The sequence below is a fragment of the Ceratina calcarata genome, unplaced genomic scaffold (assembly GCF_001652005.2).
Source record: "Ceratina calcarata isolate Rehan_Ccalc_2016 unplaced genomic scaffold, ASM165200v1 scaffold310.2, whole genome shotgun sequence".
NCBI classification, from domain to species: domain Eukaryota; kingdom Metazoa; phylum Arthropoda; class Insecta; order Hymenoptera; family Apidae; genus Ceratina; species Ceratina calcarata.
Window position 1 is genome coordinate 609,904 of NW_017153562.1, and position 23,829 is coordinate 633,732.

Below are 23,829 nucleotides of genomic sequence, written 5' to 3' on the forward strand. Positions count from 1 at the left end.
TAGAAATATCTAGGAAAGCATATGCGCGAGTGACAAGTATGAAAAGCAGTGTTCTTGAAAGATAGATTGTATTATTTCGTCTAAACAACTAATCGCAAGTAAGTACGTCAAGAAATAAAAAACGAGATTCTACGATGTAAGAGCAAGCAAGTGGTGGGGCATGTCAAAGTATGTATCACTGTATGAGGGTTACTTACATACGTATAGGTATAACAGTATAAGAGCAGGTATGTACATACATACGTAGGTATATGATAGTAGGTGTACTGGTGCCAACAGTGTGGTTGGTGAGTCGAGTGGCGAGGCGAGGCGAGTGTGTGGTGAACACCGAACACCGGTATGTCAGCTCACTGGCAGTACGTAATTGAGGTTGTACAGGAACTGTGTGAAGCGGTACATTTGAAAGACAGCAATTTGCACTTACCGAGGGATCGTCCTGAATTTATTTTCAATACGTTCAATAGGAGCGTAAACAGGAAATAAATTGATTGTACAGCGATAAATACCGTGAGTTAATCTTCGTGTCGACACGAGAGCTGGTGGCAGCAAAATGGCGGAAAAGAATGACTCGCCGGGTTCCACGACTTCCACCGGGCAAGAAAGTCAACAATTGTTCACGAGTTTCATAGGGGAGATCGTAAAGAGTCCGATAAATCTCATTTTAGTGGGCGTGATCGCGCTCCTTGTTTACAAAATTGTCAAGAACAAAACGAAAACGGAGGAGCCCGTAAAAGAAGTAAAGAAACTGCCAAAGTTGCGACGCGATTTCACGCTCGAAGAATTAAAAAAGTACAACGGTACGGGACCAGATGGGCGAATATTAATCGCTATAAACGGTAGCGTTTACGATTGTACGCGCGGTGCCCACTTCTATGGCCCTGGTAAGCGTTTAACAACTCTCAATTATGCGCCGCTATTATTTTAGGCCGAACAGCGACGGGCGTAGATAACGTTTCGATAATGGAATAACATCGCCAGTGTTACATGAATTTTCAAAGTTCGCAGAGTCCTCATTCTTATTCTCATTTTCCTTCTGAACATTAACCAGCTCGCGATAGCAAAAAGATGCAATTTCTTTATTGTCGTCGGTTATCACCGGCTTACGTTTTACATAAATACATAATCGTTACAAACATCACGCGATCGTGATGAATGGGAACGAAGAAGAACGTCATATTACTTGAACGACTCGTTTCATCGCGCGATCTATCGTCGGCAGATAATGAAATTGATGTAATGATTAGAACAGAATGATTATTTTCGAATTCGATCAAGCTTAGCATAGCGGAAGCTACTCAGTACAACTTTTTGCTACTCACGTTACACACAGGTGCTCCGTACGAAGTGTTTGGTGGTAAAGATGTCAGCAGAGCACTAGCAACATTTTCTTTGGAAACAGCACAGGAATACGATGATCTGAGTGACCTGAAGACCGAAGAAATGGAATCTATGAAAGAATGGGAAGAGCAATTCAAAGGTAATAATTATTAACTGACTGACTGATTAAAATAAATAATTTTGTATAATATACATGAGAAAAAATAAGATATAAATCAAAAGATATCTCAAAATAGATGGTAGTCGTGTGTTTTTATGTTAATACGGAATGCATGCATGGAAGAAAAATTCGTCGTTACATTTTAATTTATGTGAATCGAGGTCAAAGTCTAATAACAGTTTTGCATTACATCTGATAAGAGGTTCCAGGAAAAATAAAACATTTATACATAGAGACAGCATTACTAATTCTTAGCGATCGGTTATTGTCTTTATGTTTCATCCTCTAATTTTAGAAAAATATGATTACGTGGGAAAACTACTGAAGCCTGGTGATGTACCTACAAATTATTCGGACGAAGAAGACGAAGGTAGTCAACAAGAGAATGAAACAAAGTCCAAAAACGATTGACTGATTGACCATCGTTTACCACCAAATGCCAAACAACAGCAGTTTCAAAAGGATATTGCGCGCACATCGTTCTATAAGGAACTCTTCAAAAAATCGTGGCTGATAGATATATTTGTGGATATTCATTTGGATATTTCGGACTATACTATATAAGATGGAACGCGATGGGAATGGAATATAAAAACAAAAGTGGTCAGTCCTTCGATCGAAAAGTACGTAAATGTTCAAGAAGCTGATATTAAGTGTAAAGACTGGGTATCCTGCGTGGGGGTAACTTTCTTGCGTTCGAAACACCAAGGATGCTCCGATAGTATAATGTTTTTATATATGTACAAAAGATTTGTTACACAGATCCTTAAAGCTGACACTAGACGCGATGTATGACAGAACTTTTCATCTATATTCCATTATCGAAAAATATCCTTGTTTACGATGTCACTCGCGTCTTGTCTCGTAGCATTTGGTACTACATATTACATATATGTATTCGGTATCTATCAACTTTAATAAAATGGTGTTATATTTGATACGCATTTCAAGTTTAATATTAAGTTAATATAGCACTTTGCATACTTTTATTATGGGAACAAAGTCGTTTATTATAAAAACATTATGCTTGTTAATAGAAATGGAACGATATCACCTTCAAATGAATTCGTACAAAAAATCGTACAATCTCTATCGGAGGTATTGAATGAAAATATAATTGCGAAGCAGCATCGTAGTCCCAATTCTGAATTATGAACGCGTAGAAAATTGTATTAAAATCACATTTGGAGGTTTATAAAGAGTGATACACGATTGCTAGTCTTTTTTTTATACAATCAATAGAAATGGAAATACATTCTGCTGCTACTGCTGCTGCGAAACACTGTGTATGTGCACGCGTGTGCGTGTGACGCGGCACGATGAACGTGAACATCGATGTGCCCGTATAAACTGTTATTGCTTTTCAAAACAGGACTTAAAAATTATTGGTATTTCCAGTTGCATTGTTTTTAACCCTTGTGTACTTGTTTGTAAAATATTTTAAATAATGCGCGTCTTTTTAATTATTTTTCCAATTTAATGTCATTTTAATTTAAGCAGTACAATTCCTCCACAATAAGAATACATGTGTATAATTTATATGTAAACATAGAAGAGAAATTACGAATCGGAATTCTGAAAAATGTCGGATTGCGTTGTTGAACAAAGTAACGATATTATCAATTTTATATAATAAAGGCGTTGTTAATATAAAAGAACCACATGTCCTGTTTTATCTGTGCGAAACAAACGTTCCATCGATTGATACCACATTCTATAGTAAGTAATAATGATGATGCTAATGCATATTTTTATACGTGTATACTTATTATTTTAATTTGTACGAAAGTCCTTGCTCAGATCGAAACACACGGTAGTTCGAATCAAGTTAATTCCAAGTTGCATATTCAAGCATTTAGCGTTATATTAATTATCTCAATAGCTATTATTATTATTATCATTACTATTATTATTATATAAGATCGTTTGTAAAAAATTTAGACACTGTTATTGTAAAGCATACTTTCTGTAATTATCCACGAGCTGTAGAGTGAAACAGTTTATGTTTATGACATGGCGGATTTAGGTATACACGCGTTATTATACATGTACATACATATAATCAATTGCAACATTATTCTCCTTTATATTAAAATATAACTGTTCTTTTCACGTTTGTACTTGATTTGATTCCCTTCACCGTTTTGGCCAACGAACGTTTCAAACAAATTAACGCCGTAGTCAACGATGGCGATCGGTCATTGCACTTTTCGTCGATATTTTTCGTTAGAAATATACAATGTACGATTAGTACGAAACTAAAAAGATACTTGCATCGCGTGTATCAATTAGTTGCATCGGTTCATTGAAGAAAGCGATGAGAAATCGATCGTGTGATAGAATTACAATGAATAACATAGAAAGTCGTAAAGAAGAAATGCGGTTGATGGTATGATGCATCATTTAACACCGAAGCATGTCGTCTAGCAAACAGTTACGTAACACTCGAATAAAGATTACGCGTATCGATAGGTTTTTCGGATTTCCTCTAGTTACGTTTATAGAATGTGCTCTTTGCCTTCGGAGGGCAGAACAGAGTTATATTTTAATTTTAAGATTCCAACAAGTCTGATAAGAGACGTGCGACCGAGACCGAAAACGTATCTTCTGGGAAATGGAAACATTGTCAAAGATACAGCGTTGCATATCTCTTCGGTGCGTTAATATAAAGGAACAGGTTTCTCCGTTCGAGAGCTAACCGAAAGTGATATACACGCGCTAGACATAAACGATGCTCAATATCATAAAAATTCCTAACAAAGAAACGTTCATCGTACATGTAGTACATAACTATCATGATCGAAGGACTCACAAGATCAATATAATCAAAGGAAATAATACAGGACGAGCAAACAGCAACACATATGACAAAGAGTCGCTGTCAGCGAGATGGGTGGCTAGCTGGCTGCTACCACGCCGTTATCCAGTTCCCGTCCCATTTCCAATACTCCCTCTCTCTTCTCGCGTTCGCCTCTCTTTGCACAATGATGCCTACTATTCCGTTGTATTCCGTGCGTGTCGATACGCATATTTAACTTGAAACAGCGAGAATTACTTATATTTTTGTAAGCAAGGTTCATTTTATTTATTCGCCATATGTATTGTTGAATGATGCCGAAAATATTTTGAAGAGATACATGTAATTTTATGATGCAGCATATATACAATACGAAAGCTTCCTCGACGAAAGATGACTGTATGTACATACATACACATTTACGCTTACAGTTCAGATTCAATGCGTTGTAAATGACTGAACGTAGGAAGTAAAAATTGTATAATAGTGCACGGCGTAACGCGAAAATCAAGAAATTCCTCATTCGATATTCAAAGTAGAAAGCAGCAGGTGATCACACGAATTATTGTTCCGACGTTCCCCAGCAAGCAACGTACGGAAAGCGTACTTATAGGCTAGAGTGGCAGTCAGCGAGACGAGAAAAGCACGACGACGACGACGACGACAGGACATCGAATGCATTATATGCATACAGATATCGTGATTTTCGGGTTGCTTTACTTTAACGTAAACGCGATGTATATAAATTGGTAGCCGTCGCAAATCTATTCGAAGAAGCATGTTAAAACGTATTACAACCACTATGCACGCTGTGTACCACCCGCAGCCGGCTGCGGCTGCTGCGGTAACATTTATCGAATGGCGCCGGTGCGATGGTAGCGACAGTGGAATAAACGAAACTGCTGGCGGCTGTTGGACCGGCGGCGTGAACGCAACCACGGCGTTTGTGGCCTCGCATCCATCGGGCCAACAGGCACCAATGGTGAGAAACGGATCAGTCACGTGACCAGGTGGACCAATCGGACGGCCGATCTGAGTTCACGGCAACCATACGGAGCCAGTCGGACATTTTCTGACAAGCGTAGAAAAACTTCTCGTCAACAGCAGCCGCCATTTTACGTTAGCCGATACTCGTGCGGTGCGGAACTCTCGCGATCGCTTTTCCCGAGCGAATTTCTGTGGCGCGCCGTGGCCGCCCCGGAACCGACGAATTCCATCGTCTTCGCCTCCTGGCGTCCGTGATTGCCTCGAATGTGCGGGGAAAGCGAACCGCGTTCGCGGTGATCGTTCGCGCGCCCCGTGTCGCAGTGTGCCAAGGCGAGAGAGAAGAGGAGAGGAAGATGGTGCCAGCGGGCCTCGAGAGCGATATCGTTGCTGTGAGCTAGCGCCGTGCGCGCAGCCAGTCCGCCACACTCGAGTGTTTGACGAGTCGTGTGCGATCGACTAAACCGAATACGACTACATTAACGCGCTAAAAAACTCGTACGGTGGTGTGTGCGTTATTAATTCGAATCTTCGAGCGGTGAGAATTCTCAGGATTGCTACCGCGACGATAGTCCTGTGATACAATTTCTCCGGTCTGTACCGTGTTCGCGCGAGTGGCCCGTGCACCCGTCGTCGAAAACGGTTTACTGTGTGTGCGTGCGTGTGTGTGGGCTTTAGCGCGGGGTTCGACGTACCCCCGACGATGCCCAATGGTTGATCGTGTACTGAAGCGTGCTCGGGGACGCTCCACGCGCCGCGGTTCTCATTGTTATTGTCATGCCTGCGAATATGCCGAGAGGTTGGTGAGTTTTCACGGTTTCACCGAGCAGGAGGAGGAAGTAGCAGCAGCAGCAGCAGCAGCGGCAGCGGCAGCAGCAGCAGCAGGAGTAGCAGTGGCAACAGCAACAGCAGCGGCGGCAACAAAAACAGTAACAGCAGCAGCAGCAACAACAGCAGCAGCGGCAGCGAGAAACAGCGATCTTCTAGTGGCGTAGTGCAGCGTTGTGGCCCGTGTGTGTACACCCGTGTATACGTGCCTGCGTGCGTGCCTGTCTGCCTGCGTGCGTGCGTCGTGCGTGCGGTCGTCCCGACTTGCTGCCGCCGCCGCCGCCGCCGCTTACTTGGTACCAAGAGTAAACACAGTCTGAGACAACAAGGAATAATTAACCCTGAAAAGAAACCATGGCCGACCACCTGGTGGACGGGCCGCCGAATAAGCGGCCGAAACTCGGAGATCCTTTTCAAGGAACTTCGGATTCCGCGGGTAAGTTTTCTTATTACGATTAGCAACGTTCATACATTTTCGTCGACTAATTCCTGGTCGCAGGACTAGTCAGGGTCGCGACTAATCTTACTACGGGAAGTAAACGTCGCAAGTAGCACATGAGCGTTCTTTTCTGATTACGCGCGATGTGCACATGTCTCGCTGTCTGGCCTTTTCAGAAACCACCTATACAATATAGTATTCTACACGCTGTCTACCCAAAAAAATATAATGCCACCGTCCGTAAACGGGTGCAAGCTTTGAGCAAAATTAATATCCTGTCAAACGTTGTTGGCGTTTCTTCGTCCTGTCCTCGTGCGCAACCGACATTTACCAATCTTTTGTTCATTCTGGCCGTCGTACGTACTTACAATTAGTTAGAACTCTGTTTACGTTTGGCGATCTGTTCGATTTAAACGAGACTCCATAAACGTAAAAATTCGTGTGTTTTTGCAAACGACGACGCTCGGTACGATGCCCCTTTCTCGACGAATCTACCGACAACAAACCGAAACTGTTTTTTCACTTATTGTAGTAACTAAATGTTAACTGAAGGAATTCCGTCTTTGATCATCGATCGTGTATTAATTTTGCTCAGAGGCTATACATGTATGTAGGTATAGAGATTGTCTGACGTTTGAAAAATAATTGTTGGCATTTAAATAATATAATCTATATCTGAACTTCTGTCTTGCAGCACGTACACTTTCTCTCATTTAAATTTAACCTAAACTAAATAATAGTATTGTGTAAATTTTTTTTAGTCGTTATCTTTAATTAGATTAATAAATTTAGCCCCCATTTTATTTTTGTAGTGCATGGCAAATGCATGACAGTTTGAAGTATTAATTAAAAACAACAATATTAAGCTGGCATGATCGCTAATCATCTCCTTATTGTCTCTCTTGTATTTATTTTAAATGGTGATCTGACCTTAACAGTTTCTGAACTCGATAATAATTCATACAATAATCCTACATTGAACTACAATAATGACTGCGTCGATTAAATATTTGATGTTACCGGGCGCGCTCGCGCGCGCACACATACACACACATACAAAAGATTTACATAAAGTAGTTAGGTATACGCAAAGTAAGTGGCAGACATAGTCTTATTTCATTCTGGTATCAATCTGGTACGGGCGTACGTATCGCATCAGATTCAGAATTTAATGGTGTGGTGGTGGTGGTGGTATAGTCGCATCGGTTTTGTTTTTGATACAGAAATTTAGTAGGCTGTTTCTGCTGCTTAAAAGCTGCGCGATCCGCAGAAGGCATAGATAGTTCTTCCACAGTCTGAAATAAAAACTGTGATATATGTAGTGGGTATGGCGCCTCTAATGATGCACCATGCTTATACAAACTACGGGGGAGGTGGCAATGGTAACATACAACAAATGCAGGGCCCGCCACAACAGCTACATCTGCAACAGCATCAGCTGCAGCCACATTGGAACAACCATACCATCCAGAAAAGAAGTAAATATTATTACAAAATCCAGCAAAAAGTTCGAAAGTACTAAAATCCGATACTACAGAATTTGTCTGTCCTCATTCACCTCATTCTTGTTGGTATCGCGTAAAGTTGTAAAATCATTTGATATCCAGTTTATGTCATAAGATAATAGTAATAATAATAATAATAATAATAATAATAATAATAATAATAATAATAATAATAATAATAATAATAATAATAATAATAATAATAATAATAATAATAATAATAATAATAATAATAATAATAATAATAATAATAATAATAATAATAATAATAATAATAATAATAATAATAATAATAGTAATAATAATCAGTCATCAATCTTTGTATCAAAGATACGTGAGTATATATACAGCAGGTGTGTACATCCACCCAGCAGTTTTGGCATAATGTCACTATGGTTCATGATCATGACAAGCAAAACGTATGAAAACGAAAATCGATCGTTACATTGTAAAACTTACGACGATTAAAATAGATAATATTTATGTACACAGTATATGTTTAAGGATAAATAAAATGTAACGAATTTATCCAAGTATCTATTCGCTGCAATCGCACAGTAGTTTCGTTTATAATTAAATACTGGAGAAAAATTGGATCATTACAGAACACTTCAACAAACAAAATTGATGAAGACAAGAAAATGTGTGAAACGATAACGACTCTAACTGAAAATGTTTTAAGGACATGCGACACACATGTACAGAGCTTTCAAATTTTCTTATTAGGCGTATAAGCGACGATGATTTTGAAATAAGAATAAATACGACTACTGTATCTTGTGAAATACGAAAATAAAAAAGTGGTCGGTGGTTGTGAGGGTAGGTTGTAGTAGGTGACCACGGCGGTTCCCTATAAACGATTGTTCACGAAATGTGGTCTAAATCGTGTATTTAAGAGTTCCAGAAACATTTTTTAAACGTTACAGCATTAGAAAGTACTCGATTTACAACAGATGAATGTAAATATTCTTTAGAGTGACTATATGATTTCTTTGCATGACTGTCTACTCTAAAGTTTGCCCATCGGTAGCTTTGCTGCTGCTGCTTTTGTAGTTCGGCACGTCTTTATTGTGAAGAAATTTTTTTATTCCGCTATAGTATAAATCTCCTTTCAGTTATGCTCACACACAGTGTATGTCTCATGTCTTATTTATTCATGTATTTGTTTGTTTTCTATATATTTACATGTAGTTTGTTGTAGAATCTTATCGTTTCATTTTCTTTTTTTTAAAAAACACACACACACAGACACACACACATTTTTTGTTAAAATTTGCATTTGACCCCTTTTTTCTCCATTGTTGTATGGTGATCCGTGGATATAGTCAAGTAAGTTAAAAACGTACTTTTGTATGTGAAAAACGTTATTGAATTGAATTGAAACACAACGGTAGGCCGTCGGTATTCATAAATTGAACAAATGCAATTTTTCGTAAAATTAATACAGAATATGTACATAAACGTCTTAAACGCGTGTGCATGCGTGCGTATATGTGCTTGTATATTATTTACATGCAGGTATATTACACGCGACACGCATCAGACAATAGTACATGATGCGGTAGCCGGCAAAGATTTTACTACACACGTACAAATCTTTGAATAAAAGCTATGGTGACGGTGCTGAATCTTATCTTTATATTATTACTACTAATGGTTTTTTGGTCTCTATGGTATATGTTACATTCGTTTAATCAATCATGATCCGACATCTTAATATCTCCTCCTACCACTGGTTACCTAGAAAAGTCAAATCACCTTTACAAATCGGCGATTCCGATCGTATAAATTCTGTAGGCCGAATCCGAAACTGATCTACTTTTGAAAATATGTAGTATGCTCGCGATTGATATTAGAGCACGGCCAGCGCTTACGACGATCAGCCGTTTTACTTTTGTAGTAACCAGTATGTTTTACAGCGCTATTCACGCAAACGGAGTATGGTTATTAATGCGAGTGTTTATTCTCAGATTACATAACAAACACAGATATGTTTGATCTTGAGAATGATCTCCCGGACGATCTATTGTCATCCGCATCTTGGGGTTCCGCTACTGAAAGTGCTAAACCACCGGCAACGGGTCCGGGGCCAGGGCAACAAAACGGTGCCCTTGATTCAGAGCTGAGACAGCATGTGCAGCAGCAACAACTTTCGCATCATTTGATACAGCAGCAGCAGCAGCAACAGCAGCAGCAGGTTCGTAGGCGAACCGTACGTATTGTACCATGCGTACCCGCGCCCACCCTTATACAATTACGCTGCTTAATTGGTATTCGTTTCTTTCTCTCGACAGGGCAACAAGAACTTGGTTTCTAATTCTTTAGTTATGGCTGCTGGAACTTTGGGTAACAAAAGTCCGAACATGCAATCTCCACCAAATGTTTCTGTCTCCAAAGTAGTCGATTCGCAAATGGTCGTAAGCCTGGGAAATTTACCAAGTAGCATAGCCAGTTCTTTGGCAAATAATCAGATGTCTATTGCAAATTCAATGGGGAACCTTCAGTCGTCAATGAGCATGGCTGGAAGTAATCCCACCATGTCGATGCCAGGTGGAATAAATTCTGGCTTAGTTATGACCAGCAGTGCTAGTGGAAATAACAATAGTATGGGCGGGATGGCAGGAGGAAGTTTAATAGTAACCAACAGTTTGAACAAACAACCTTTAAATACCGTAAGTAGCTCGTATCGATATCATCTAAACTACTTGTTGAGATATATACATGTATAAACAGATACCGCCGCTTTGTAGTAGAACATGCGAGATTTGACAACTTCATTATTCGTGTGTGTGTGTGTAGGTAACCATGATGGGTGGTCCGAACACTCAAGGAATTCATCATCCCAGCGGACCGCATGGAGTTGCTCAAATGCAAAACGGACCTGGTATAATAAATACCAGAGCTGTGGCGATGCAGCAACAACAGCAGCAACAACAAGCTCACATGGTTGGACCGGCAGCAAGGGGTCAAAGTCCTCATCAAGTGCATAATGTCAATCTCGTTGGTCCTGGACAAGGAGGTCCAAGGATGCAAGCACCTCCGAATATGCCGAATATGCCGAACATAGGACAAATCGGTGCGTCGAGTCCCTACGGTTATGGTAAGTACAATAGCGTAAGCATTCACGCACGAGTATGCGTGGGTATGTCAGATTCGTCAAACTCGTAAACTAACGACGATCAGAGAACTGTGGAACTCGAACCACGCGCGCGCGCGTTTTCTTTCATGCAGGATCTCCAGTCAGCGCGCAAGGGCCCGGAGTTGCCGTGTGTACCAATAGTCCGGCTGGTGTTGTTACACCGCAACAGAAAGGAGTAGGAACAAGTATGACTGCCATGCAAGCTGCTGGTAGATTTGGAGGAACCGCAGGCCCGATCGGTTCGACAAATGTCATCGGCGGTGGTCAAGAAGGTGGAATGGCCCAACAAGCTCAACCTCCTGCTCCGAGTCCAGCACAACCTCAGTCCGGTGCACCGAGCGGAGGTCAACCTGGCCCGCAACAAGCTACTCAGGGCCAAATGCCCGGTACCGGTGCTCCGCCGACTGGTAATTATCGCGATCCGAACTTCCAATATCGCCGCTGAATTACTCGAGCTCCGTGTGCGATTCGATCAGTAAATATATATTACACATGTTCTCATTTGTTCTCCTCTTTCTTGTCGTGTTGATCAGGTGCTACGAAATCGACCGCTGATCCAGAGAAACGCAAACTTATACAACAGCAATTGGTTCTCCTGCTCCACGCGCATAAATGTCAACGGCGTGAGAGTCAAGCAAACGGTGATGTGTGGCAGTGTTCGTTGCCAGACTGTAAGACTATGAAGAACGTGTTGACTCACATGACCGCTTGTCAAGCGGGAAAAAATTGTACGGTGCCGCATTGTAGCTCTTCGCGACAGATCATTAGTCATTGGAAACATTGTGCCCGTAACGATTGCCCCGTGTGCTTACCACTGAAGCAAGCGAACAAAAATAAAACGACGAACGCTACCCCCGCGACTACGACGAATAGTCAACCACCGAACAGTCAACCGAATCCGAGTCAAACCGAGATGAGGAGAGCGTACGACGCGCTCGGCATTCCCTGTCCTACGACAACGGCTGGTTTGCCTTTGGTGGCTGGCCAGTGTGTTACCAGAAGGATGCCGGCACCAGGTATGCCGGGAGCACCTGGTGCGATGGGAAACGTACGACTGGCTCAACCTCAAACTCAGGCTGCACCGGGTCAGTCAGCTGTGCTGGTTGGTGGCGGTGCTGCTGGCCAGCAGCAAGTGGTTGCACCGAACGTGTCTCTTCCGCTGAATTCGGATCCGAACACGGTTGGAGTAACTGGTGGCGGCGGCGGCGGTGGCGGTAGCGGTGGTAGTAATCAAGCGACGCACACCAACGGGTCCACGCCTGCCGCAGCTGCGACTGCTGCGAACATACAGCAGTCCGTTAACATGCAGCAATTATTTGGTCTGAACGATTCTGGACAATTGAGCGTTTCGAACGAAAATAAATTAGCCAACCTCCAGCTTCCGGCTGGACTACAACCGAGCCAAGTAACGGCGACGTCGGTGCAAGAATCGAAAGATTGGCATCAAACCGTTACACCAGATCTTCGAAATCATCTCGTTCATAAATTGGTACAAGCAATATTTCCGACTCCCGATCCGCAGGCTATGCTCGACAAAAGAATGCACAATCTTGTCGCGTACGCGAGAAAAGTGGAAGGCGACATGTACGAAATGGCCAATTCGAGGTCCGAATATTATCATCTGCTTGCCGAGAAGATATACAAGATTCAAAAGGAATTGGAGGAGAAACGACAAAAGCGAAAGGAACAACAGCAGCAGCAACAGTTACAAGCCCAGCAACAACAGCAACAACCTCAACCGACCGGAACTGCAGCTCCGAGCTTAAGGCCCTGCGCTCCGCCTACCGTGGGTACGGTACCACCGTCCCGACCGATCGGAACAGTTACCCCTAGTCTGCGTAGTCACTCGCCGAGCCTGGGTCAACTGGGCGCTTTGCCCGCGATAAGCATTCCGCACAATAGAATGCAGTTTACTCAGCAGCAACAGCAGCAGCAACAAACGCAACAACCTCAAGTGCAGGTGCAAGCGCAAACGAATGTCCAGGCGCAGGTACAGGCTCAAGCCCAAGTTCAAGTTCAGCAACAAATGCAGCAGCAGCAACAAGGAATTTTAGTTGGCCCACCGGGTCCTAGTCCGAATGGACAGTCAACGACTTCGAATCCCAACGTTGTTCCAAACCCTGGACTCAGTCCTTTTGGGCAGCCGCAAATGTCACAAGCCAGTTTAACGACGACCACCACGTCCGCGACAACTAGTCAATTCCAAACCTCGAACGGTACTTCCGGCTTATCTAACAGTTCTCCTGTGCAAAATCAACATCTAGTTAGATTGGCTCAAGCTCAAGCGGCTATCGTGCATCAACAGCATCAACAACAACAACAGCAGCAGCAGCAGCAGCAAACTTCGTCGCAATCTCAGTCGCAACCGCAACAGCAACCGAGTCAAACGCAACCACAGCAACCTACGAGCAGTTCGAATCAAAGCGCAACGACGACCTCGCTGCCGCAAGCGCCGTCACCTTTCAGCGGCATTCAGCAGCAGAGTCAAAATCAACAGAGTCAATTCAACAATAGTCGACCTCTGTCGGTTTCGACGTCTAGCGACAATGGCATCGGGGGCACCTCGACCCCTCAAACGATTCCAGCTCCCGCTTCCAGCAGTGGGCCTAGTCCACCCGGCCCAATTACGGCAACGGTTAATGGACCTCAATCCGCGACTTCCACACCCAATACGCCGTTAGTTCCTTCGTTAATGACTACTCCCTCGAATCAGACGGTTTCTTCCGCGAATCAAACGCCACCTCATCCCGCTACGACGCCTTCTTCTGCTGCTGGACTCGCGAGCCTCGGGAAGGGCATGACGTCTCAGGAGAGAGCAGCATTAAACGCGCCGAGAACTTCGTCGATATCTTCGCAAATGGCTGCTATCACAGCTGCATTGGATCGTGATAATTCTCCTAGTCCACCGATGAATAACAATAAGGGAAAGCTGGATTCGATCAAGGAAGAAGGCATGAAGATGGAAATAAAGACGGAGGACGGTTCCGAGAACGGTCACAGGATGATGGATGGTGGTGGTAAAGGCGTAAACAACGAAGTGCCGCTTAAAACGGAGATAAAAACGGAGCCAATGGATGAAGGGTCCGGCAGCGAGGGTATCGTGAAAGAAGAATCCTCTTCTGCTGGTGCTGGTATAAAGGAAGAGCCCGTGACGCCGATGTCCAGCCAGGATGCAACGCCGGATATCAAACCCTTGGTTCCCGAACCGATACAACCGAGCGGGACATCGACAGACAAGAAACGATTGTGTCTGTTCAAACCCGACGAGTTGCGGCAAGCGTTGATGCCAACGTTGGAAAAACTTTATCGGCAAGATCCGGAATCCATACCGTTCAGGCAGCCCGTCGATCCTCAAGCGCTTGGAATTCCAGATTACTTCGATATCGTTAAAAAACCGATGGATCTCTCCACGATCAAAAGGAAATTGGACACGGGACAATACAGTGATCCGTGGGAATATGTTGACGACGTATGGATGATGTTTGACAACGCGTGGCTGTACAATCGTAAAACGTCACGCGTTTACAGATATTGTACGAAGGTAAACGAAAACGAAAATTCACTCACTCGTAATTTCAGTTTCGTGTGTCTAGTGTTGTCCTCCTAGTGTGTACGTGTGAACGAGATTGTTACTGTACTACTGTGTCTTTGTCGATTTTAGCTTTCCGAAGTTTTCGAGCAAGAGATCGACCCTGTGATGCAAGCTTTGGGATATTGTTGCGGGAGGAAATACACGTTCAATCCGCAAGTGCTGTGTTGTTACGGGAAACAACTGTGTACGATACCAAGGGACGCAAAGTACTACTCCTATCAGAACAGGTCAGTATTCTTCGGTCGTTAAATAACTATGCGCAGTAAGATAATATTAATATTTAATTGATAGTGCGAGAAAAAAGATAATAGTCTGCATGATGGGAATACGTTAGATCTTGCCTTGCTTATTGTTAGTAACTTTTTTAGTTATCATCAGATAATATTAGATATCTCTAGTTAATGAGTAATGTTGCTCCCGTCCGGCTACTTCCATCTTTTTTTTAAGATTACTGGCATCCACACAGTTTTACTACGATTATGTATCATATATTACGCGTTATTTTCGTAAAGTTTTCTCCCCCCTAGGCGCGTTCGTTGTCATGTAGTGCATTTTCTCGTTCTTGGAAAACAGTACTGTAACCGAACGCGCTAGATCAAATTGGCAGGCTAATTAACTTGTTTCGATCGAATATCGATACAGGTCAGTCTCCTGACCTACACGTATTCTGTTCCTTACGGGTTTCTTTTTTTTGACGTTATAGTTAAGTCCTTTTCTTCGTAACGTTCGCACACATATTTGTGTATAAAATGTAAACTTGAATCCTACGCATATACTTAAGGGGTGTAAGCAGTGTATCCAGTAATGCGAATCTTTACCTGAAATTAGAGAGATAGTCTTTTAAATGATTAAAAGATTTGCTTTGGAGATAGTTCGCGGAATGCATATTATGCATTTGAAACATAAAATTTCGTTGTTGACTCTTGAGTATATGCAATTTAAATTTTATATTATTATTTTAAATTTAATTGAATTAAACGGTGTCTAATTATGGCACTCTTCTCTTCTTTGTATGTTCCTTCGCTCTACCCATGGGTTGCGCACGCACACACAAATCCTTGTTTGCTGCTTGCTTCTTGTGTTGCTTCTCTTTGACTCTACTACTACCACTACCACTACTGTTACTACTACTACTACTATTACTATTACATCCGAATTATATTTCATCCGAAACATGAAAATTGATACTGGGAAATTGGACGAATTCGGAATCGGATACCTGATACTTAAAAATGAAAACATGATACAAATATCAAACGATGTCTGTGTCTCTGATCGAAAAAATAACGTTACACGAAACGATGATATTCTACAATTTGGGAAAATCTAATGTATCACCAATCGAACGGACGTATTCGGCAAACACACTATTTGCATGTGTATAATCGCAAAAACAAACAAATATCTTTATCAAAATTGGATACTTGGCACATTTGGATCGAGCACATCGATTGGGGCGTGAAATGAATTGATCTTCGTACGATGCACGCATGACATTGACGTGAATTGAAATTTGGATCTAAATATCCTCTGTCCATCGATCATGGAATAGTAGTCTAAAGGCATATGGTCTTGTTTCCGACAGATACACCTTCTGTCAGAAATGTTTCAACGACATTCCTGGCGACACTGTGACATTAGGAGATGATCCGACGCAACCACAAACGTAAGTTCACAGCATCACAACGAGACGACGACGGGGTACCACCTCCGGTACCACCGACGCTGTCACAATGACGTACGACATCGAAGAGTAGAATCGACGCGACATTAATACGTATCAAAATTACCGTTACAGTGCCATTAAAAAGGAACAGTTCCAGGAAATGAAGAACGACCATTTGGAATTGGAGCCTTTCGTCGTCTGTACAGATTGCGGTAGAAAGGTGCATCAGATTTGCGTGCTTCATATGGAAGCGATTTGGCCATTAGGGTAAGAGAATGTTTTGTTCCGTTTACTGTTGTCTCTTTTTGCTTTACAAAATGAATCGACGTTGTTGCGACGATGACGACGATATATATGACTGAATATAAATGTGTTCTGTCGCAGATTTACTTGTGATAAATGTTTGAAGAAAAAAGGGCAGAAGCGTAAGGAGAATAAATTTAATGCTACACGTCTGCCGGTTACTAAGTTAGGTACCTATATCGAAACGCGCGTAAATAATTTCCTGAAGAAGAAAGAGGCTGGTGCCGGGGAGGTAGCGATCAGAGTCGTGGCGTCTAGCGACAAAGTCGTCGAAGTGAAGCCAGGAATGCGAAGTAGATTCGTAGAAAATGGCGACATGCCTGGCGAATTTCCGTATAGAGCTAAAGCTTTGTTCGCATTCGAGGAGGTCGACGGCACGGACGTATGTTTTTTTGGCATGCACGTGCAGGAATACGGCAGTGAATGTACACCTCCCAATACTCGAAGAGTTTACATTGCCTATTTGGATTCTGTTCACTTTTTCCGGCCTAGACAATTCCGAACAGCGGTGTATCATGAAATTCTTCTTGGTTACCTCGACTACGCGAAACAACTTGGGTAAGTTGCTGCGGCGGCGTGATGGAAAGTCCATCCGCGTTTATTGTTCAGTACAGAACTTAAATTGTGCTTGTGTTGACCGTGTCACTCTACTGTGTGCAGATACACGATGGCCCACATATGGGCTTGTCCGCCTTCCGAAGGAGATGATTACATTTTCCACTGCCATCCCCAAGAACAAAAGATTCCAAAGCCTAAGAGATTGCAGGAGTGGTATAAGAAGATGTTGGACAAGGGCATGGTCGAAAGAATCGTGCTCGATTACAAAGTTAGTAGTCTGAGCATTTTTTATTTTAATCATTGTACACATTAGTCTCTCTGTGTTACTTGAGAATCAATCACATTGGATTCTTGAGTGTCGAACGAGACTAAAAGCAACGTCTGCAAAAGCTAATGTTCTTACTCGTGAACCACGTATTCGAACATAGGATTAGCAGACTACAACAATTCGATTCGCGAACAGTGAACGATGATGTGAGATCTGTTAATGATGATAATAATAATTCTACTTGGATTGATTTCAGGATATTTTAAAACAAGCGATGGAAGATAAGCTTTCGTCGGCAGCCGATCTACCTTATTTCGAGGGTGATTTCTGGCCGAACGTTTTAGAAGAAAGTATCAAGGAATTGGATCAAGAAGAGGAAGAAAAACGCAAACAGGCAGAAGCCGCGGAAGCTGCCGCTGCCAACGCGGTAAGAAGCATAGTAGTTTTCTCAGCCTTCCGTTCTGATAGTACTAGAAGGGGGTAACGCGAGTACGTAGAGTAGTACGACGAATGACGAATTATTATGACGCGTGTCTAACTCATTGTTGTTCGCACGTGTTTGTTTCTCACAAAACAGATTTTCTCGATGTCCGAAGACTCTGAAACGGGGCCGGACGGCAAAAAGAAGGGGCAGAAGAAAGCCAAAAAATCGAACAAATCCAAAGCAAATCAAAGAAAAAATAGTAAAAAGTCTAATACTCCTCAGACAGGAAACGACCTTTCTGCAAAAATATTTGCAACTATGGAGAAACATAAAGAAGTATTCTTTGTTATTAGGTTGCATAGCGCACAAAGTGCAGCCAGTTTAGCAGTAAGTATCCGCCGTGTCATCTACTACTATCTATGTACGTGCTACGTGATATACTTTTACGTGTCGCTGCAACGAAATTCTGTTTCATGCATATACAGCCTATTCAAGACCCCGATCCTGTTATTAACTGTGACCTTATGGACGGACGCGACGCTTTTCTCACAGTGGCTAGAGAAAGACATTATGAATTCTCTTCCTTGAGACGTGCGAAATTCAGTTCCATGTCTATGCTGTACGAATTGCATAACCAAGGCCAAGACAAGTTTGTGTACACTTGTAACAATTGCAAGAGTCATGTAGAGACGAGATATCATTGTACGGTGTGTGACGTAAGTATCGACAGTACAATAATTATTATCTACGTTTGCTCTGCTTGTTCTTGTTGACATCGATCTTATTATTATTATTACGTTCAGGACTTTGATCTGTGTATAAGCTGTAAAGAGAAGGATGGTCATCCTCATCACATGGAGAAACTTGGTTTAGATTTGGATGATGGTTCATCGCCGGTCGATGCTAAGCAAGCTAATCCACAGGTAAAATAAATGCAAATAAATACGATGATACGATCGACCTCGTTCCTAATTTCTAATGATAAAACAACTTTTTTCTTTTCGTTTTTCTACACAAAACAGGAGGCACGTAAGCTTTCGATACAAAGATGTATTCAATCGTTGGTGCACGCGTGCCAGTGCAGGGATGCTAACTGTCGTCTAACGAGCTGTCAGAAAATGAAGCGAGTAGTGACGCATACGAAAGTTTGCAAGCGAAAGACGAACGGTGGCTGTCCAATATGCAAACAATTAATCGTGCTGTGCTGTTACCATGCTAAACACTGCCAAGAGACTAAATGTCTCGTTCCATTCTGTTCGAACATCAAACACAAATTTAAGCAGCAACAGCTTCAACAACGGTTACAACAGGCGCAATTATTAAGGTAAATTCGCGAGATCGATGGATACGCGGGGGGGGGGGGGGGATCGCGATCTGTGAAATGAGATTCTACATCGGATAGATGCGCGCGGACGGGGTATCTAAATTACATTTCTCGATCACAGGAGACGAATGGCTGTGATGAATACCAGACCCACGGGAGCTGTAGGAGCTATGCAATCCGGGCAACAGAGTTCGAACGTTACCATGACCACCGCCGGTGTCGCCATGAAACCGGGTATTAGTCCAACGAATTTACCGTCGCCACATCAACCTGGCATCGGATTGAAACCCGGCACGCAAACACCGCCCGCTCATGTCCTCCAGGTGGTTAAACAGGTACAGGAGGAGGCGGCGAGGCAGCAGGCCCCTCATGGTTACGGTAAAGTAACGCCAGGCGGTGGAGTCGGCGTTGGAGTCGGTGTAGGAGGACAAACGGGTGGCGTGATGCCTCCACCTCAAATACAACGACCAATGCCTGCCGTCCAAATGCCGAATCCTGGTGGTGGTAGTACGCATCTCATTTCGATGGACCAGTGGAGGTAAATGATCGAGGACGACGAGAATAAACGACGAAGGACGAACGAAAGATAAGAAGTATTAAGCGCAACTGTGTTTGTTCGCAGTAGATATCCTCCGAACGCGGTGATGCAGCAGAATCCTGGTTTGAGGCAACAAACACCGCAGCAGTTGATGCAACAACAGCAGCAACATCAGGGTCCAACGATGGCGATGGGTGGACAAATGCCAAGACAAACAGCAGGAGTTCTTGGCGGCCCGGTCGGCCAGGTCGGACCCCAAGCTCAAAACATGCACAAGCACGTGTTGCAGCAACTTATGCAAACTCTTAAGAATCCTCATACTCCCGAACAACAGAACCAAATACTTCAAATACTCAAAAGCAATCCACCGATCATGGCCGCCTTTATTAAGCAACGGGTACGACGATGATGAGATCAATCTTTCAATTATTATTCCCATTCTCGCCGCCGACGATCGATTTCTTAGCATGTGCCATTGTTTTTAATCGGCAGGCGCTTGCCCATCAGCAACAAAGCGGTCAGTATGGCGGAGGAGTGGGCGGACCACTGGGCCCTAATCAACCGCAACAGCAACCCGGACTGCAGCATATGATGTCTCAACAACAACAGCAGCAGCAGCAGCAACAGCAGCAGCAGCAGCAACATCAACAACAGCAGCAACATCAACAGCAGCAACAGCAGCAGCAGCAGGGCAGAATGCAAATACAAGCGATGTTGAATCAGCAGCAACAGCAGCAGCAACAGCAACAACAGCAGCAACAGCAGCAGCAGCAGCAGCAGCCTATTCAACAACAACAGTCGCAGTGGTACAAACAGCAAATGATGGCGATGCAGAGGCAGCAAGCCCAGCAGCAGCAGCAACAACAACAACAACAGCAGCAGCAACAGCAACAACAACAACAGCAGCAGCAGCAGCAACAGTTTACCCAACCACCCGCGCCTCCTTACGGGCAACAGCGACCCATAAGGCCATCCCTTCTCGGTAAGAATTATTTCATTGTGGAGAAAACGAGATTCGTCGAGCCGGTTGCCTCGTGGTCTAACGCTTGCCACGATTACGCGTATTCTTCCCCAGGTTATGGTGGGTTTAGCGAACAAGGATACGGTCAACCGGGTTTAAAACCAACGCCTCCGCCGGTACCCTCCCCGCAAGGTGTAATGGGTCCTCCAGGGATCTCTGTACAGCAACAGTTAATGCAGTCCGTTCGATCTCCGCCGCCGATAAGATCTCCTCAACCAAACCCTTCTCCGCGACCGGTCCCGTCTCCGCGTAATCAGCCAGTTCCTTCGCCGCGGTCGGGTCCGGTGCCATCACCTCATCATCATCCACCCCACGGCACGCCGACGCATTCGCCGGCTCACGAACTGAGCGGACCGAGCGAGATGATGCTCTCGCAATTGAGCGGCGGAACGGGCGCGCCAACGGGTCACCCTGGTGCCATGCCCCATCATCCGTCTCCCGCCCCTCCACCCACCAGTGGCACGGATTCGAGCGAAGTGACGCCCATGACGCCACAAGATCAACTTTCCAAGTTCGTCGAAGGATTGTAGTGACTGTTAGTAGTGAAAAGTCGTCTGTCGCGATACTTGGAGTGGTGGCTACTACTGGTGGTTGTTGTCTGGTTAGTGGTGGGCGAACGATGACGATTCGCATCTCGCAAACTTGTAACAGTTTCGTCGCGCGGTACCGCTTTTCCGTCTCTCTGTCTGTCGCGAAGGCAGAGGGGAGGGTAAACCTCCATCCATTCTGCGTTCCTAGCTTCGTGGAGATTGAAGGTACAACACAAATACTTACGTCCGGTACGCTGACCGAACTCGCTGCCGATGTACAAACATGTGTGTACGGGTCAGAGTACCACAATTGGTGCGACCAAATTAATCCAAATGACGCGTATTTCCTCTCTCTCTAATCTTCGAGTTAAGGTGCAGAAGCGATACACATATGTGCGCAGCACACACACACACACACACACACATACACACAACGCGATGTGGTGCTTCTTAGATGCTCCGCAAAGATGCTACAGCTGGCTCAATGGACACACGACGAACACTTGTACTGTACACGTTTACTGTAATTTCTCGTACTTTGACTTTCCGACTTGCCGGCATCCGGAGAGAACCGGTCGAATGACGAGAAAGCAAGTTAATTAAAACTGTATCGCGCGCGCGCGCGCACATAAAATCAACAGAGATTATTAACGAAAAAAAAACATTCTCCCCGTGAACACGAACACGCTACACGTACACCCGCGTCCCAGCCCCTAATCTTTTACTCCTGCTGCCCACCTAGCAAACACGATTCCTTCTCATCTAACACCACCTTTTCTCTGACTGCTGTTCGTGCTGCAGGTCGAGTGAAATCGTACAAATGTGTTGTGTATACTTAACGTTAATTAATAATTAATAGTTCAAATATTATTAGCGTAGCGATTATATGCAGTTATTATATACCACTATTATTATTATCGTGACGAGATGCAAAGTATATAGAATGAGAACTGGTGGACTGTATGAAATGAAACGGAAAGATATCGCGCGCGAGGAAAGGAGAAAAGAAACCAGCTTGTATGTAACGTAAGGAAGGGAGAACAGAATTTAGTGGAAAGTTAAGTAATGTTAACTTAGGCTAATTTGTTATTAAGAGATCGCTACGGTTGCCGAAGGTTCTACCTTAGCGCCATTCAATTTTATGCATCATTCAGAAAATAATCGACAAATGATAATCTGCTGGAATCGTTCCTTCGGGAAGGAACGGGGCTCGGCGGCGGCGGCGGCGGGATTGTGTTGACAGGACAGGCGAAACAACGTGAATTAACGGTGTCGCAACCAAACGAAAAAAAAGTAGAAACGACAAGCTGCTATTTGCTAGACTACGGGAGGATTTATAAGACGTGTTAATTTTGAAGGAAACAAAAATCAACAGTTTTTCGAATCGAGGGTCTAAAACATGTACAGTTCAATCAAAATATGTAGTTATGAAAGCGTAACCCGATACAGACCCTCGTGGGAAAACAATTCTGTACATACTATACTATTATTACGATAATAATAACGATTATTATTAATTTCCCTGTCTATTATGAATTTATTATTAATATTATTGCTATTATTATTATAATTATTATTGATTCTTTAATAATTATTACCATTATTATTATTATAATTTTATTATTATTATTATTAAAATTATTATTATTACCATCGTTGACATCGCGAGAGAAAGATTTAAACTCTGTATGTGTATAGTGGGTACAATGTAATTATTCGAAAAGAAAAGCGAGAAAGGGATTCACACACGTGTTACATCCGTCGTATGTGCACGGTATGCACGACAAAAAGAGTACACGTATATACGTATATTAACGCGCGGAGATGATACGTGACTTTGCGAGTGCTATATGACATTATAGTAAACGTAACCGTTTTCCTACCCCTTTTTTTCTTCGAGAACTATTTAAAACGCCGACTAGTTGATAAAATCGACAGTGTGCAAAAAAATGCGTGTTCCGTCAGGTATCTTTCTTCTTTCTTTTTTTTTGCACGGTCGCGTGTAACAGGCGACTACAGATGATTTATAGTTGTAATCAGAATCAGGTCAGTGATTTACATAGAGACCGATATACACGCGTGGGCTCGTGCATACGCGTTCACATTACCGGTGTAAAGTTGATACGCTGCGTTTTCGATTATGAGAAAGTGCGGTCCGATTCGTGATTGTGAATTGAGTTGTCACTTGGACCTATTAGTCGATAATAAATCACGACACAATAGAATTTACACGCACATGTACGGTATACTACGGTTTGTGCTCGTTACAACAATTCCGTTTCAATCCAAGTGCTAACAAATAAATGATAATGATTAAAATCTAGATTTTGAGATTCAACAACGGCGGCGGGGATCGAGCCTAAAAAAGATGAAAAAAAAGATGATCGATCTCGTTTTATTTGACAAAATTGTGGC

The 23,829-nt window shown here is 43.1% G+C and overlaps 2 protein-coding genes across 11 annotated transcripts; both read left to right on the forward strand.

Annotated features, from left to right (window-relative positions):
- Positions 1-5: 5 nt before the first annotated feature.
- On the forward strand, positions 6-3,156 carry MSBP (membrane steroid binding protein). The gene is made up of 3 exons (XM_018023907.2): positions 6-881; positions 1,331-1,477; positions 1,794-3,156. The coding sequence occupies exons 1-3, from the start codon at positions 551-553 to the stop codon at positions 1,907-1,909; spliced, it is 594 nt and encodes a 197-aa protein (XP_017879396.1). The 5' UTR covers positions 6-550; the 3' UTR covers positions 1,910-3,156.
- Positions 3,157-5,265: 2,109 nt separating this feature from the next.
- On the forward strand, positions 5,266-22,935 carry LOC108624494 (CREB-binding protein). 10 transcript variants are annotated; one of them, XM_026813094.1, is made up of 21 exons: positions 5,269-6,543; positions 7,869-8,024; positions 10,022-10,263; positions 10,346-10,723; positions 10,851-11,151; positions 11,283-11,597; positions 11,724-14,731; positions 14,852-15,009; positions 16,335-16,448; positions 16,581-16,715; positions 16,833-17,309; positions 17,412-17,577; positions 17,834-18,004; positions 18,155-18,388; positions 18,487-18,717; positions 18,805-18,924; positions 19,024-19,325; positions 19,447-19,863; positions 19,948-20,260; positions 20,356-20,845; positions 20,939-22,935. In XM_026813094.1, the coding sequence occupies exons 1-21, from the start codon at positions 6,462-6,464 to the stop codon at positions 21,412-21,414; spliced, it is 8,286 nt and encodes a 2,761-aa protein (XP_026668895.1). In that variant the 5' UTR covers positions 5,269-6,461; the 3' UTR covers positions 21,415-22,935. The 10 variants fall into 10 exon arrangements, with proteins under 10 accessions (XP_026668889.1, XP_026668890.1, XP_026668891.1 ...); XM_026813097.1 differs by having other exon boundaries at positions 16,338-16,448; XM_026813096.1 differs by having other exon boundaries at positions 5,270-6,543; positions 10,022-10,248; positions 16,368-16,448.
- The last annotated feature ends 894 nt before the right edge of the window (positions 22,936-23,829 follow it).